General features: G+C 31.0%; 1 protein-coding gene across 1 annotated transcript in view; it reads right to left on the reverse strand.

Annotated features, from left to right (window-relative positions):
• Positions 1 to 14451, reverse strand: part of LOC132741943 (dynein axonemal heavy chain 5-like) — a gene marked incomplete at its 3' end in the record, with an annotated part of 44962 nt that extends 30511 nt beyond the window's left edge. The window contains exon 1 of the mRNA XM_060730216.1: positions 13572 to 14451. Coding sequence (XP_060586199.1) covers positions 13572 to 13868 — 297 coding nt within the window. The remainder of the gene's footprint in view (positions 1 to 13571) is intronic.
• Between the last annotated feature and the right edge of the window lie 5176 nt (positions 14452 to 19627).

Raw genomic sequence — 19627 nt, forward strand, 5'->3', positions numbered from 1 at the left:
GCCATAGTGATATGACCAAAACATATGAGCCGCGTCACAACAAAACCAATAGTGCGTTTTTGACCAGCATTGATCCAGGCCAGCCTGCGCATCCGCGCAGTCTGATCAGGATCCATGCTGTTCGCTATCGGCTGAGTTTCTCTACTTGTTATAAGGTCCATAAGCGAACAGCATGGATCCTGATCAGACTGCACGGATGCGCAGGCTGGTCTGGATCCATGCTGGTCGCAAACCCATTATGTTGGTTTTGCCGTGACGCGGCTCAATTATAAAAAATGGGGTAAAGCTATAATATCAAACAATCAAAAGTTATAAAACTTTAGAAATCAAATCGTTCTTCATAACTTAAAGCATATAATTTCTTGTATTATGAATCACAAAAATACATACTCAATACAAACATTTACATCTCCTTACCATTAAAGTGAATTTCAACAATCTCACATTTTAAACACCAAACAAAAATTATCAAAGAAATAATTTTTTTAGTTGATTACAATTTTTTTATCAATTTTATCCAATTAAAGTCCAGTATAAAAACATCTTTTTTATAAGATTATTCTATTCCAATGACAATCACCAAATGGCAACTCAGAGTCTAACACAAAAATTTCAAATAAGTAGCTAACTTACAAAATGCTGAACTGCTCTCAGTTTATGCATACCGTAGGTGCGAACATGATATGGCATTAAACTGGTATACCGCGAGACTCTGGCTGGATTATCTTCCATTATATCTTTACGATGCAAGAAAATTCCGAGAGAAAACCGTCTCATATGTCCACTACATGCAACAATCTATTCTATTCATGTCATTCAATTATTTCTTAACATGCAATTTCATTTAAAAAATCCAACTTCAATTACAATTTTTTTTGGTTTCATCAAAGTAAATTTTTTAACAGAGTGAAAAAAGAAAACCACCATTGGTGAATCTTCGATAAAATAAATGAACGATACACAAAAAATTCCACGCAAGGACACAAGATGCTGTATCATTACAATCCTCACGTGGGAAGATTTATTGTTAACATCATAACAATTAAGACAAGTATATTTTTAGCCCTCGAGATTGACAGACTCGTCAGATAAGCAAGATGGGAGGCCTCTTTCACCCTCCTACAGTCACTTAGCCCTCGTAAACATTTATTGCTGAGCAAATTTATTCAATTAAAAATGACATGTTTATAACATTTCTATAAATTGTGACAATTATTTAGTAATAAATTACCCATGTGATCAATTAAAGACAATCGAAGATTGGCCATTTCAATTTTATTGAAAGTTCAACCAAGGCGAGATTACAACAATAATCAAGGCATTGTACATGTACATCTTATTGGTTTCTTCCATATAAACTATAAAAAAACTTCTTCTCATTTATCAATAGTATTCTGTCATGGTCATGCACTGTATCATTGAGACAAATATTTTCCAATTATTGTGATGGAGCAGCAATAACTGTAGCACTTTTTCATTCATTATTGCTTTGCACATTGCATTTTGTTTGTGTTATTACTATACCTAATATTACTAAATTCATCTTTGTCTATTCTGTCAATTTCTGGTATGACATTTTGATGGTCAAAACCTTGGTTTTATTATAAGTTGGGAAGTTCCTAGTCATCATGGGTAATTGTCCCATACAACAAAATATGAAAATACCATAATTATAAATATGGTCTGGAATCTGATGCCTGGGCTGTAGGTAGACCTACAGACTAATGGATATGGAAGGAAAAGTTTCAAACGTATCAAGCTGATGCCTGGGCCTGTAAATACAGACCATAGAATAAACATTATAGTGTCATGAACATGGGAGGAACAAAATGATTATTCAATCTGATAGAATAAACATTATAGTATCATAAACATGGAAGGAGCAAACTAATTATTCAATTTATGATGTTTTTTCAAATGTTGTTTTTTTTGTGAAGAAACTTTGATTTTCATATACAATTCACCATTATAAGGCCTATTCATATGTAACTTCGTCACAGACTAGTGAACTAAAAAAAATTCTCACCAATTTTTTTATTCAGTTTATTAAAATGAGATTCTAAACAATTAACTAATTCAGAAACTACTGCAAGTAACTTTATCATTGCAAGTAAATTTAACATTGCAAGTAACATTAACATTTTTTATTGCTTGATAATTAAATGCGCAAATTTAAGTTCAGCTGATTGTAATCAAACTTTGCCTGTTCACTCACTAAATGAAATTAGTCATGAATTGTGTGCAGACACACCAATAGATAGCAAAATATCATAATTAGCCTACAAGAAGACTATTTTTGGGCATATAAAAGTATTGGTGCTGGAGACATAACACCTTTCCTTTATCATTTGAAGCCTTTCTGTTCTCTTTAAGCTTTGTCCTTCAAATCATATTATTTCATACCATAAGTTCCAGAGAACACGAAATTGTACAGAAGTGCCTTATAGTCAGATAAAGTCAAAAGTATAGTTTAAAAAAATCACATTTACAATCACATATGAATATCGGCGGAATATCAATATATTCAGGTATAAACTGACGAGATGCAATGTAACAAAAAACAACTTACAATCAATGAGAGAACTCCTTGTTGCTTCACCTGTACCCGAACCTTCTTTAAAGCTTTTTTAAACAATAAATTCTTCGACATTTCTGTTTTCTTTAAATAATTTCACAGTAAAATACTTCAAAATTTAAGTCCCATACACAGTTTCCAGGCAACATTTACTATAACAGTTCCATCAAAAGTCAAAACAAACTCTCATTAGAGTGTTTCGTTACCATCACAAATCCAGATACAACTCATTTTCCACCATTAAAGCTATTGTCCCCGGAACAAATTGCCTTAGAATCGTTCAACCCAGCATTTTGTATCAAATGTCATTTTCTATGATGTAAAACTGCATTGTTATCTCTGGTCCGGAAACGTTTCAATGACTTTATTGATCACATTTGCATTTTCTGATTTATTTCCGTTCCTTTTTTACATTTTTCTTTTGATTTTGAAAAAAAAAATCACTTAAGTAACAAAAGATCTAGTGTACTTGTTTATTTACTTCAAAACGAAATATCTTTGGCTTTTTGGCTGTTAATATTTGAATAGTTGTAATAGGGAAGTGGGTTCTTTTAGATCTTGTTGACAAGAATAAAAGAAGAAATGTTGGTAAATAAACCCATCCATTTATAATCTGTATAAAGAATCATTTGTCAGAGAGGATATTTCAATACATTGTCTTGCAGCATGTCAAACTGTAAATCAATGATTAGTATAATAACTTAATTCAAATAAAGAAAGGATTGAAAGTTAATAAAATTAAAATCTGGAATGTGCATGCTAAAAATGTCTCTGATCATAAATCAGCTGCCCACTTGTTTACAGCATGCAGCCAGGCCTGAAGTTACATGCGCGTCCACCAGAGCTAATTTCAGCTTGATTCTAATGTTTCTATATTGAAATCCTCAACAAATATTTACAATTAGTTTATACAAATTTATTTTACTGCGATTGTGTTGGAAGCTATAAGCTTATTGAAACACTCTGGAATCTGTTCCCGGAACTAACTAGTACTTAGCAATTAATGTAAAGTTTCTTTCCCATGGAAACAATGGCTTGCCCCCAACAGGGTTTAAACCCATGCAGTTAGCAATCCTTTAGATTAATAGTATATGTTAATCACTTGGCCACGCTGCCACTGCATAACAATTAATTACATATTCAAAGTAAAGAAAGTAGATTGTACATTTATTGTTAAATAAGAATTATAAAAGCTTAAAGCACAATAAAATCAACAATTCTATGACCCTTCTACAATATGTAAGTAGATTAAACCCCTTTAAGGAGTTTCCACTCTTCATCCTAATATCCTACCTCCCTGATTAACTTTACTACACACATTGTCCCTTTTAAAGAAACATTATTATTTTAATCTATTCCAAACTTAGTAAATAAGTCACAACTTCATTTTATGTTTGTACTTTTTACTGTACTTTTCACTTTTCTAAATTTTTATTTTAGGTTATATTTACACAAAATACAAATATGTATATTTTTTTGTGACAAAATCAATTTATCAAGACAAATTTTTAACATACTGATGTATATTTTTACAGTATATTCACACTGTTTGTCTCCAAATTTACACTTTCACTACAAATTTAAAGCCTCCATAATATCAACCCCTTTCAAATAACTATACAAATTTTCACTGCAAATATTCCTAAAATTGTTTTTCAATTATAAAACTTGCTGGTAATTTAGCTTAAAAAGGCGTAAAATTTCCCTGATTATTGTTATTTATTCATTAGACCAATTATGATTAAAAAAGTGACTGATATTTTATGATATCATATTCAATACATGTGAGAAACATTACCTTTTGGTAACAATATCGAAAGGTGTTTACTATAAATTATTTCTCATCTCTTTGATTTTCTATCAGTGGATCCTGATCAAATTTCATATGATGTATTACATGGACAAACTTCATCTAGAATATCTTTCACTCAATTATTCATAATTCTTGCTAAATCCGTCTGATTTATTTGAAATTTTTAGAAATGGGAAAATAAATTAAACATGTTTTTTCACCGAATGAATGTCAATATTGTATAGATTCTATTCATACTAGTTAAATAATTAAGACAGTTATTTAACTGCAACTGAATGTGAAATATTAAAAAGAATAAAAAAAAAATATTTAGTACAATCCTTCGGATATCTATTTTAAAGTTTATGTTTATAATTTATGAAGCATATTGTTTTATATTTCTGTTGGTACTTGCTCTGTTTGTTTATATTGTTACTAAAGAGCTTCAGTCTCTGCAATTTAGCTGCCATTACTTGTCATCATTTGCAATGGAAGTGTGTAAATCTGCCATTATTGCCATCAATTGCAATGGCAGTGTGTAAATCTGCCATCAATTGCCATCATTTGCAAAAGATGAATGTAAATCTGCCACCAATTGCCATCATTTGCAAATTAAGGCAGAGTGAAAATCTGCCACCAATTGCCATCATTCATCATTTGCATGGCAAACAGTGGAGTATGGGAACACGCTTATATTATTTGAATCGGTGCCTGGCGCGCAAGAACAAGGCATATGGGAGGGTACTTGTACAGATAGTGGAAAACAATGGAGTGGAGTTTAATTCAATAAACCTTGATATAAAGCACAAGAAAATTTGTCAGCCTTGACATTGGTTGATGCTTACCTGTACACCCTCTATAGCCGCTGCAGTTCTGATAACTGGGTTTCTCTTTAACTGCAATTCATGTGCACTAGCTTTCCTCGCAACCTTTTTCCACTTGGCTGACATGATTCAACCTCTTCTACAATCTTTTCATTAAATCTCTCAAAAATAATTCCTTTGTAAAAGTGTCCATAAATCCAGATATAGTTAATTCATGTTTATTTCTAACATAACTTCATAAACCTATCCAAGAGAAAAACAAAAAAAGATTTCTCCACTGTTTCACTTCATCTTTCCATTGTAATATTAAGAACCGCTCTCCCAGTGGCAGGATGAAATATTCATGTCAAAAGCATTGCAAGTACATGTTAGTATCACATATACAGATGTGTCAATAACAAAAAACTTATCGTCTTAACACACAAAACATTGTTATAATGTTATATAAAAAAATCTCAAAATCTTAACTACAATCAAAGGGTTTAATATGGTAAATTAATAATCTCTGGATACTAATAATACAGCAGTACTAATCTTTGGATAATCTCCTACCAGTATTTTGCATGTTAACATACTAAATGTTTTATACATGGGGATTAACCCAGTACCTTACCTTATATAGCCATTAACAATATACAGATATTGTATTTTTGGCAGAGATTGATGGAACTTTTAGCTTATATGAATTTATTTTAATTAATTGTGTTGGAAGCTATAAGCTTTAATTTAAACTCTCCGTTCCCGGGAACCAACCAGTACTGAGCAATGAGCATAAAGCATTGTTATGAGTGAAAAGTTTCTTGCTCACAGAAACAACAACTAGCCCTGATGGGATTTGAACCCCTGCTGCCAATTGTTAACCACTCTGCTACGCCACCACTCATTAAAGTTTTAATTTGTAACATAAAATATCTTTACTTGTACTCAAAGTTCAAGAAATTTTATTTTTAAAAAGCTGACTAATCAAATTTACAAAAAAAGATTTTCTACGTCTCATTTACTTTGATCATTTATCAGTCCCCATCAATTTTTTATTGTGAATTCATCTAAATAATGATATATATATCATACATATAAACATTACAAGTTTACTTATATATATTAACACAAATACTGATAATGATAAAGTAGAAAAAATAAGTTTGGAATTAATTCAAATAAAAATCAGACTAGGCATTGAATTATAACAGTTTATCATACATATTTTGTTACCAAGTCCAGTCCAGTCCATTACTTAACATCAACTTGTTTTCTTGTACAGTATGTTAAATGAAATATAAAAAAACTTTTTCCTTAGTTTCCACAAAAAAATCTTCTTTTTTTTCCAAATATGAATTTTATCTTTTCTGAAAAAAAAACTTTCCTTAGCTAATCCTATACATACTGGTAGGATAACACAAATTTCATTTTTTAAATTTTAGGAAATGATATCACCAAGTACAAAAGGACCAATGTAATGCAAATGAAAACACATATTAACTTCATTCAGTATGTGTACATCCCAATGTTTTCTATACAAATCTGAAAAATGAAATTTGAGACATGTTTAATTAAAACTCCTTTACCTATTGTTTGCTTTTAGTATAATTCTATTCAAAAAATTGGGTGTTTTTTTTAATGTGTTTTAGGTGTCTGTGCGAATCAATAATTTCAATGTACCAATGTGCACGCTTGTTCCCCCAGGATTGACTTTAAGCTTTAAAACTTGCACTTTTATTACATAAACACCATTAATATTCTGTAAGAATAATAAAAGAGGTCTTCCTGATACCTTACAATAATCATATTTCTCAAAAGAAATATTTAAGTTTAATCATCATATTCCTATTTACTCTTTAAAAGGTTTAGGAAGGGAGATAATTTTCAAGAAATTCAAGAGTTATCCTACATGTACCATCAAGGAAACATACATTGTATGACACAGAAGAACAGCAATTGTTAGTGGAATAATTTTCATAAATAAAATTCATATGATGAGTATTTGACAGTGTTCTAAAATTTGAATTAGTGGTTGCCTAGCTTTTTTCTACATATCAGTCAAAATCCAATGAAAATTGCCAGAGTTAAGATCCCAAAGATGTGTGAAATTCCAAGTAAATATCTGAAGAGGTTTCTGAGCTTTCATGAGACAAGCAACACCTTTTAATCAACAGTTAGTTATGACTGAAACAATAACATGGTGCTTTCAGGATAATCCCACAAATCTCCATAAAATAATAGTCTCGCTCAAAGGGAGATAAAATATTCATGTTAGAGTTATGGCACTTGATTCCCTAACTTCAATTCAAGATTGGGAGTTCTTCCATGAATTAGGGAGTTATATCTTAGTAATAAGTTATAATTTAATAGCATTAATACATGTACATGCATTTAAAGTGAATAAAGAAACAGAGCAAAGTTACCAAGAAACATGCAAAAGCCTTTTTGTTCTTTGAATACTATGCATCCTTATAGCTTTAGGAAAAATAATCAGAAATTATACCATCACAGCCCTTTCATATAAAAGTTGCTTTTATTAAGTAAAATTGAATCTAAATTAAAAATGATACATTTTAGTATTAACCAATCCTAATCCTTATAAAAGGAAATGAAGCAAATTATATGATACCAGGTTTTTTTTAAAATAAAAATAATAATAATAATGATAATAATAATAATAATAATAATAATAATAATAAAAAAAAAAAAATAATAATAATAAAAATACAAAAAAAATCAAGATTTTTGTAAAAATTACTAGAATATACCTGCAATGCTTTTGATTTGATTTAACATGAAAAATACAATCAAATTCCTTTGAAAATGAACAAAAACAGAATTTACTTTTTCCAAATGCAAAAAAAGTTGTAAAAACACTTGCTGTGAAGTTTATAATCCTTTACAAAATCTTAACAACAGTCAAATTTTCCCTTAAAAGCCTCTATAAACAGCAGCTTAAGTGAATATTTCTACAGCAGACACTGTTGTTATACTTGGTTAGAAACAAGTAAGTGAAAGAAAGCGATTTAAAAATCACTTTAATGACTATGCTATAATAGTATACAGAATGATAGAGAGAGAGGCCCTTACATCTAATGCATCTTCTTATCTGAATGTATACAAAATTATCAACTCTTTTATTGCCCTCTAGCCTTAACAGCACACAATTCATGTCCCCGAATCGAATTTGCAGCTGTCTATACATGTATATAGTTTAACCATAATTAATTTAAGGATCTTCTAAAATCAAACTACTAAATCAACCCTAATCTGCCACCAGTATAGAGCCAGACCAACCTGTACCTCAGTACAGTCTGAAAAGGCTCATTACTGTTGGTAGCTCAATTTTTGTATTTTGACTGGATATAGCAAACAGTGCAGACCATGATCAGATGGCACAGATGTCATGGCTGATTTTCATCTTGGTCTGCTGTGGCATAGGTAACATATGTTGGCACCAGCAAGGTAGAATTATTATTGCCACAACACCTGTAAATGTCTTTCATCACCCAAAAGAAGTGGACAAATATCACACTTCATGGCATATTTCACAGAGCCAATGTTTGTGAAAACCAAATTACATAAAGACAAGGAGGCAAAAGCTTTCTCGTTCTCTACAAACAGAAATAACTATCTTCTTAAAAGATCACAATCAAAAAGTCAGTAAGATCTTGTGATTCAAACAAATAAGCAGAACCCAAAATAGCATTTATGGCTTATTCTGTGTTTCAAAAAAGCTCTGCTGTAGTTCAATAAATGTCAACAAAGAGCAGGTTATCTAATGTGTAAAAAATAAGAACTAGACTAGAGACTCTTCAAAAACTCTGTAACCCATAAGACCAACACTTAAACCGCCTCCGTGTTCGAGGGGTTATAGTCAATGACTTCTAATCCAGTTACCTCTCTGGCGTGGGTTCGATCTCTGGGAGATGCTTTGGTAGTTTAGTACTGGTGTATCTCTCAAGGAACAATGGTTAGGAAACTACCCGCCTATATGACTGAAATACTGTTGGGAAAATGCGTTAAATGAAACAAACGGACAAACAAAACTAGCACTTAAGCTTGAAGGTGTACAATTAAGTGAATTTAGTATAGCCTGGAAGAACCTCATGGGTAAGTAATTGGTACTACTAAAAACATAAAAAATTAGCATATTCCATTAAGCTGTTTGCATTGCTTTCATTAACATATCATCCCTTTAGACGAAACAGATATCAAGTTCTTAAATGTAAACATAATTATACTTAATACTGCCCTTTACTGTAAGAGCGAATTTGATTTTCATTTACAAGTAATCCTTAAGAATATTGATTTATAAAATTTATCTCTTTGAGAAGTATAAAATATTTGTCTTAACACCATGAAATATTGCTGCAGTATAAATTTTAAACTTGAGCACTCAAGGAAATTAAAAGTATGTAAGAATGATATAGCGTATACAAACTCTTATGTAGCATAGATACACAGTAACTTGAAATATATTATACTTCAAAATAGCTGGGCAATGGTTTTGCTATACGGAAATGTAAAACTTCACACAGACTGATAAGGACATTACAGAACAAACAAGAAATTTTTTATTTTGCAACAACTTATGCCTTTAGATTTGGAAATTTTAGCATGGTTACTGTCAACTGTTTATTATTTAGGAGAGAAGATGAGTATTTAAATAAGTGGCAGGATAGCTCAGTTGGTCGAGCATAGGAACATTATTCCTCAATGGGTCCTGGAATCAAGTCCCGGTCAGGCTGTACATTTTTCTCACCTTCTGACATTATTATAATATTATTATGATAATTTAACAAAACTATTAAAAGCAATTTTTGTAAAGGACTGCCTGATGATCATTGCAGCACTTTTTCATCAAAATCTCCTAAGTGGTTGAGGAAGAGATGTTGCCTAGAAAAAATTTGCTATTTAAAGTACAGGCAGACATCGTGTTTGTGATTGGAACAATTTGATCAAAATTTTTTGAGGACCACCTAGGGACCATTCCTGTATAGTTTCTTTAAAATCTACAAAGTGATTTATTCAGAGGAGATATGGTTTCAAGCTATCTCTGATGACCATCTTGTCCTACAGACTGGAACCTTTTGAGCATTTTTTGTAACTGACCACCTAAGGATCATTCCTGTACAGTTACATCACTATAGATTAAGCAACTGAGGAGAATATGTCATTTAAAGCTTATTTTTACTTTTAGCTCTGGAGGTCATCTTGTTTAACAGACGAGAACAATTTGAGCAACACTATAAAGCGAGACACAGGCAAAATTTTCATTTCTTAGTTTTGATTTTTTCATTCATTATTCTGTAAATGCCCTCAAAATGAATATATTAGACAGTCAAAGGAACAAAACTTTTCACCATATAAAGAATAAAATGGTGGTTTCCTAACTTGATCCGCGTGGGTCAGGTTAGAGCGCTAGGTTTTCACAATAGTTGTCAAAGTGAACTCTGGAAACGTTAAAGAACATGTCAAATGAATGACTTAGACTTGTTTCAATCATACAATATCCACAAAATCTGTTATTATAACTTCAAGGGTTTGTTCAAGTCACGTGACTTGTTTTAAAACTATTTGGTGATTCTATTCGGGTCTAAATTTTGTTCAACCTATATAGATATATTTACGCCTCAAACCCAAAATATATAGAATTTAAACAGAAATCATGCTGAAACTTCAAGAAATGTCATTTTAGCGTGATTGGAGTACATAATATCATTTTAATATTTTTGTCATTATTTTGCCTGAATATCCCTTTAAGAGGAGTTCCTGATTACCTTTGTTGCAAAGTTTCATCAAAATCTACAGAATGTTTGAGCAGAAGATGTTGTTTAAAGGTTTTACTATTATAAGATCTGGCAGCCATTATGTTAGGTACACAGGAACCATTTGGGCAATTTTTATAGAGTACCAACAAATATCATTCCTGTAGGGCCAAGACTTTAGGGAGATGTTGTGTAAGTGAAAATGTTACTGATAGACGACAGACACAGACAATAGCTCACCTTGAGCAGATTGTGCTCTGGTGAGCTAAAAAAAAATGAATCTATTCCTCGGCAACATTCTTTAAAATTAAAAAAAAGTTCACAGTATTTTCATCAGTTCTAACCTGTAAGTTAAATACAGGTAATAGTCAGCGTACCATTGTTTTTTTTGGGGTGAACTTGACACATGGAGCAGTTTAACTACATGTATAATTATACTGACAAGATCTCCTTAGCTCTCCGATAAACTGTGTAATGAAAGTTATATTTGAAAAATAAATACCTTAATTTTTTTTTAAATCAAGATTTTATGTCAGTCAGTAGGATATACATAAATATAGAAAATGAATTAAATTAGTTAAAGAGAAATTGAGAAGTCTGTCATTTAAATAAATTCAATATTATCTAATTGAAAATTGAAATTTAAGACTTTATTCCTTTATTGCTAAGGGTCATAACACAGTACTGATATCAACCAATGTTTAAAAACTTTCTTTAAAGATATACCATGATTTCTCAACCTGAGAATGTTTAAACAAGATTTTGTTTATCACAAACAAATGTCCCAAGTCAAGGTAATAAATGACATACCAGACTTTTTATATAAATTCAAATAGTTGTACTGTCGATAATGTGTATTGAATTTCACCTTTTACTACTTATCTATCTAAAGTTTATGGGTTTTTCAATATTTCAAAGAACAGTCTTGGTTCGATAATAGCTAACAGCAATACACCTGGTTACTATTAGCAACATGTAAATAAACAAAGGAGAAAGTAGAAGAGTACAAAGGGAAAGTAACTCAAATAAATTAAATCAACTTCAATCTTGCTAACAAAAGTGGTCTTTCTTTGTGAATGAGAAAAGTCACTGTCATAGGTTATCATGTGTTACATTATATGTGTTACAGTTTGATTTTAATCTGCATATACAGCAAGGGTGTTAAACATACATCAACATAATTGTTAATATTTTTCTTTGTATTTCAATTGCCCATATCTGCTGTACCTCTGAACTGTTGCTGTAATTTTCAAAGCAATGAATGGAATTGGAGCTGAGTTGCCCTGTTTCCGATGTGACCTCTGCTCATTTACATGACTAATGTAGACCACCAATACATGGAACCTTTTAAGGTTCTTGCCTTAATGTCAATTAGTATTGACAGTAGTGAAGCGTGGTATTGATAGTCATGTGGAAACCCACCTTTCCTTCTTATTATACTTCCACATTCAAAAACTATGAAAACATGTCCAATTATTTTATCTATATTGACAACATTTTTCACATTTATTAATATGTTACCAGAATGATACGTGTCAGATTGTAAAATGTGTACAGTAAGATATCAAACCATGTAACTAGAAATGAGTGAAACGTGTCCATAGAACACAGATGCCCCCATATTTCACTGCTTTCTCAGTCTTCAGACAGACAGCTAGACAGACAGACAGAGCAAATCTATAAGTGGTGGCATAAAAATGTAATAAATAGCAGTAAATCAAAGATGGAAGTGTAATGAATAATCAAAACTATGCCCCGGTTTTTCTTTTCATTACTTTTAAAAACAAAATAATTTATATACAGACATTACTGAAAAGCGGTCTATGCCTATTTTTATGTGGCATTTACATTAAACATTGGAGTGACAATCAAGAAAGTTTTCCACAAACTTCATTGGCTTTCTGCATCTATTAAAGATAGCATTGATTTACTTGTATAACTAAACAACAAGTTCTTCATCATAACATTATCTATTATAAATCTTTTGTACAAGACAATATTTGTAAACAATATAAACTTGCTAAACAATTTCAAAATTCAGTCTCATATGAATTGTTCCTCTATATGGTCTAAGCCAATTATTAGGCATATGAAGTACACTGTACATTGTATATTACAGATACTAAATATGATTGATAAATAATGTTATCTCAAATTAAATTTGCTTGTAAATTGATTGATTTCATTGAAGATACAAAATGTCAGCATGATATACTTGTATATCAGGAAATTAATCAATGACTGCATTCAATAATTTTGTTACAATTAATTTTCTTTCTCCATTGAAATTCATTAATTTGCAATGCATAATATATGTTAGGAAGAAGGAATATAATTCTATACTATCTGCACAAGTTATATTATAGTCTGATCAAAAAAGTTCAAAGTTTTCAATAAAACGTAAATTATAACTTCAGAATAATGATTTACGTAATAACAAAGTAGCCATTGAGATATATAACCTATGTTCAACTGTGTTACCGTATGTACAATACAAAGATATATTTGAATGTGTTTCCACCCAGAGATTTTACACTGGTGTCTTACTACCCAGAATAAGTAACATCATGGAGATGTCAAGGTGAAAGATCACATAAAAAAATATTAAGTTTACAGAGATCAGATCTTACCTTGTCTTTTATCAATTTTTCTGGAGCCGACATAAAACTTGTTTTACGTCCCATTATACTATATGTGCTAACTTTACGATTAGAATCACTGGGCCGTCTTTGAGTTCCGTCACGTTCTCCACTGACACGCCTTAGACCCACCTCTGTACTAACTTTCCGTACTGGACCTTGACCTTCCTGACTCACTCTCCTCATAGGTCCAGACTCACTTATAGTAGCGAGGTGACCACCATGGTCAGAAATGTTTGGCGGCTGCAAGGCAGCGCTTATTTTACGCTTTGGTTTCTCCTGACTCATCTTAAACTATTGTTGTTTTTGCATCTATAACTACTATTTTTTTGGTTCTTGTTTTTTATCCGAAACTATTGTTATATTATTCCTTCACTTTGTCATCTAAACTAATATCACATCATCTCAAATGATTGTGTTTATTTTCTTCTAAGTCTGTTATTGTTATTATCTTTAATTCATATTACACCTTTGATATTCTGTTTTCCCATTTTTAGTTTTTTCAGTTTTTTCAACAAAATCATCCCATGTACTGGTAAATATGGTGTACTTTTAATTCAAGTTAAAGATTTGGACACTGCATATACTTATGTTACCTCACACACAATTCTTATCGCCTGATAATTTTTCTACCTTAATCAAACCTATGTTACATGATTGTATTCCCACCTAAAACTTTTTCCCTATTATTTGTCTGAAACTATTGTTACATAAATCTCATATCATTGTTGTTTAAATCTGAAACATACATTTTATCATTTTTCAAACATTGGTTATTTCCAATATACAACCACTTGCGTCTGTTTAGAATTCATTAAATTAATTTTATTAAATCCTACCAGTACATTCACACTTTAAATTCATTGTGTTACTAACTCACTACCGTAGAAAATCGGGAGAAAAACACCTTTTATGGCACTGACATTAGATAACCCCCTGATAAATTATTCAAATATTAAATGCTCCTGGATTTATTCAGGTCTGATTCTGATTTATAGTCCAAATCTCTTGATCTTAAAGTCTGTGATAAAACAAAATTCTTACAAATGCAGTATTGTAAGTAACAAAACATTCAAAATTGATATAATATGAACTTGTTTAAGATATTTTAAGTTACTTCAAGAACAAGGTACTTGAAAAAGTGAAACCACTCTACTCTACTCTTACCTCCCTTTTTTTTCTAAATTTGATATATATTCAATGCTTTAAAAAATAAATAAAAAACAGAGTCCTCTTATAAAAAGCCCTAAATATTACAAAACATAAAAAAGCCATAAACACCCAAATAACTGTGTAAAGCCATATATTAAATGCTAAAAAAATCTATCAAAGACAATGTATGAGCAAACATCTGCAATATATCCAACCTGTCCTTCCTCCTACTGAATGAATATAAAAATTTAAAACAAACAAAAACAATTCCAACTAATTAAAATTAGTAACAAATTACATATTTTGAAATAAATTAATTGTTTAAATATTTCACAAACTTTATCCAAATATAATAATTTAGCAAAATATACAAAATTACGTTTTTTTTTTGTTTTTTTTTAAAGGCACACAATTTTTAGCAATGTGTCTAACTTATCTTATGTTAGAATCCAAACTGAAGATTGTCAAAAATATGTCACAGAGAAAATTCCAAACTGACACTGATTTTTGCTTAATGTCAAAATACATTCATTGAACCTGTATGCTTTAACTTTGTCTTAAAGATGGAAATATTTCTGTAACTTGGATAGTTTTTAATAACTAAAGACTTTGAAATGACATTAATCTTTAGTTGACAAGACCAAAGAATGGTAACGAATGAAATTTTACATATCTTAGAACACAAGATTTCTCTGATTATTCCATTATACATACATACAAGTCACCTAAAATATTTTCCCCACAAGAAATAATCACAATCAATTATAAAATGCCGAAAAAAAACATCATCGAAACATTTCTCCTTTTTTTTTAACATAAAACGCTTATTTCGTTTAACCGGAATCACATTTACATTAAATGATTTGATAAAAGCTTGCAAATGGCCGAAAAAATCAGATTTTCTAGCTTAAACATGTACTTTTGCAGATGTTTGACCCTGATTGTTAAGTAGGATGCCTTCTTTAAAATAGAAATCCATCAAAGATTAAGAAAAATCGAAATTTCTTATCAGCTAAGAAAAGTTGATCATCAAGGAAAAGTAAATCAGTATACAAAGTGTCAATGGAAATTAGTGAATAGCTTAAAATGATACAGAGATGGCCGGTAAACAAGCCAAGAGATTGTGGCATTTAACTCGGAGATTGTAGCATTTGGCCCGTTATAGTAAACACATTCCAGTTAAACGAAGTCTCTAATCTCAAAACTACGCACAGTTCCATTCACCGTTATTTCTCTTCGAAGACCAAACAATGAATTGTGGATTTAACAGAACAATGCTGTATCTTGGTTGGACTAAAAGAGCTAGATATGACAATTTTGTGTATGAAATGTTCAACAACTTATTTTGATCTTTTAGTTAAAACTAGGTAGAATTTGCTTCCAAAAGGCCTTCACCTTAATGACAACTAAAAATACACATAATTATCCAAACGATGAATGCTTGTAAGATAGAGTTGGCACACTTATATCGCCCAACGGAATCTCTGACGCAAATTGCAGCATTTACTTAATGATGTCACATGCCATGTTGTAATCAGCAAGATATTCACCTAATCTATTGAATAAATCGAAAAATATTGTGTTACCAATATTTTTTTATTCGTAGATCACGTACAGAATTATAATTAGACTCTTCAGACTAATAATTGATAAGATGTATTTTCAATAATTTTTAGTGACCAAATAAAATCATGGTGTGACACTTTTTCTATATTTTTCCTTCACTTTGCGTGGAAATATCAAAATTCCTTATCAAAATGTTCAATTAACAAAGGAGAGTCTTTGTCATTCAGTAACTTTTCTGTAAATAATTTAAAATGACCAATACTTTCACTTTTCTCCTTGAAAATTAAAAAAAAATAATTACCATAAAAAAAGAAAACTTTTAAAATAATAGTTTTACTCCACTATTTTAACGATTAAATTTTTGTTACTTTTTATATCTGACACTATCAAAATATTCCACTATCATCTTTGTATATTCCAAACTGCACAACAATATGTTTTACAGGGATTTTATATTGAAATCTGATTAAAAAAAAAATCATTAAAAATTCATTCACCAGCTGTAAAATCAATGGCATGGAAAATAAAAACTGCATCTTACAAGAGGGATTACACTGTAATTCTTTCATGTTTAAAAAAAGTATTAAACAAATTATCAAAAAGATATATTTTAATCACATTTTAATGCTTTTGTCGTATTTCTTACATTCAGATGCGTCAGCACATATCATCTGTATCATATTGAACCATTTGAGGTGAAAATTTCAAATCTGAGGGAGAAAGCAAGACATTCAAATTTCAAAGAAAGTATTAAAATTTATGTTTAACTCAATGTCATTCAGCATATTTAAAAGCCTTTAAACACTTCCAAATTTTTATCACTTTCTCATCAATCCAGCCAAAAAAATACATGACCAAATCCAAGAAGAATCTGTACATAAAGAAATTTAAAAGTAAAGCTTCTTAGGAAGCAATGACTGTCTAATGTTATTCACACACTAACAACAATGGCTGACTGTTTTTGTATTCAAGTTTAAAGTCAAGATGGCAGACGTTCCGTAATGTTGTTCACATGACCAGTAAGCAGCACAAGGTAAGTTGACATGGAGGTATGACCTACGCCACTGCCAATTTCTCACTATAGCCTAGGACAATAACATAATATTCTTTCTAAAACCTAATGTTTGGGACAGTCATTGAAGAGACTCTTTTTTCTCTTCCACAATGACACCTTCAATGCAGTAACGGGTTATTTGCTTATTTAATTTAACAGGAGTTAACCCGCTACTGCACTAAGGTGAACAATATCTTATTTTCTCCACTAATATTCATTTTAAAGGTAAGGTTTTTTTTAAATTTTTATTACTACTGTAGAGTTTTCAATCATACCCATACCACTCTAGAGGTCCTAATTATAGCAGATATCCAATTTTACAAGTGCCGAAAGTCTTACCGTAAAATTCCTAATAAACACCCCTCTCCTTATAAAGGCCCCCCCAGGCCTTTTGATAAGAAAAACAATCTACTCATCAGTGCTGAACTCATGAGTAAATCTATAATTTCAATCAAATCATTCAGAATCCATTTAATTTTATAGTATGAACTTTAAAATCTTAACACTTTTTAATGTTATTACCAACACTTGCTAACACTAAATGTATTTACAATGATTTTTGGATTTAGGAAAAACTGTGATGTAATAATAGCCCCCGTTTTGGAAAATGTTTAGCCCCCAGGGGCGTTTAATAGGAATTTACGGTAAATTTAGATAAGACAGTATCAACACAATGAATTTTCATAGTAAGCTGGATAGCTTCCATTTCATAGCTTCCAGTCATATGAAATAATAAAATAATACTGAATTCCACCAACAAGTTATAAGAAAACAAGTGACATTAAGTCAGCAACATAAATCACTGAGCCAGCCAACCATCCACTTAGCACTAGAAACTTATGTTAACTTTACAGCTTAAGCCGGTGCTAGGGGATGTGAAGGATGTTGCACTTTTTCATTGTCCCTCATGTACAAACTCAATCAAACTAAGTCAATTATCATGTACATGTAATTTCGTTGTGAATAATGCTTCAGAGGGATCACACTTTCTCCAGATTTAAGCCACCATTGAGACACTGGGACAACAGTAAATGCATTTCAAGTTTAAAGGGTATAATAATATCTTACAAAATGAAATAAATCTATCAACACCAAAATTATATTGTTTCCAAGATCTTATGGTCGATTCTCAGAAGACTTTTCTCTGTTATTTAACACACATGAATATTATATGTAAAAAGTATCAGATGTTCCAGATGCTATTTAACTATTTTTTTTTTGCAGCAGATATATAGCTTTGTAGACTTTAAGTCATTTTTTAGGGCATGTTCACTAATACCCCTTCATACTACAATGTATTGAAAAGTCATTCACTCTACATTTACACCTAGAGCTCAAGGAAATGACAGTACCCTGGGACCTTGTGATCTTGAAGCACATGTCCTGCCACTGGACAAATGCTGTCTGGTAGGTATCATAAAATATCATTTGTCTATCCTATAGTATTAAGACAAGTGTATAATTATAGCTGACAAAATATTAATATTGACATATCAAGAACACTTGATGAACAAGCATCCCTATTGAAACACTTGACTAGTAAACCTCAGGCTAAGAAACTAACAGTCCAATTTCCAAGAATGTATTCTTGGAACTTATTGTAGTGCCATGCATGTATTGCACATTACAGTCTTAGAGCTCAAAACTGTGTAAAATACAATAAAATGCACAAAGAAAGTTGACAATATCCAAAACTGCACTTTTTCATGTATGCTGGCACCAATATGACACACAATCATCTATGAATCAGTAGCCATAACTTTCCTTTTAAAAGGAAAATTTTGTGTTAAAAAAAAAGAATAACAAAACCCCCCACAAAACATGTATACAATTTCATTAAGTTCCACATCTCCAGTACACAATATTTTATGAGATACACAGAAGAAAAAAACTATAAAACAAATTTTCATTGCCACCTATAAAAAAAATCGTAAAATAACATTGAGTAAAAGATTAAAGGTATTTTTTATAGAAACATCTTACCAGTACTCTTTTATCAGGTAAAGCAAAGACGCTTTGTCGTCGCTTATACTGCATTTTCTTGTCTTCCTCAGAAGCCATCTTTATTCACTGATTTCCAATGTCCGAGTTAACAATATTACAGCATTGATTCTTGCCTTTTACACAACTTCATTAATGGACATAATCCAGGCATTAACCACCAGGGGTAACAATTAAAATCAGGTAGTAAAACACCGGAATCTCAGGTAACTAACACTAAAACTCAAATCACTAGTGTTGTTGTGCCAAGCAATAAATCCCCTAGAGATGAAAC

This window comes from Ruditapes philippinarum, unplaced genomic scaffold, assembly GCF_026571515.1.
Source record: "Ruditapes philippinarum isolate M1 unplaced genomic scaffold, ASM2657151v2 ctg960_1_1_1_1, whole genome shotgun sequence".
In the NCBI taxonomy this organism is placed as follows: Eukaryota; Metazoa; Mollusca; class Bivalvia; order Venerida; family Veneridae; genus Ruditapes; species Ruditapes philippinarum.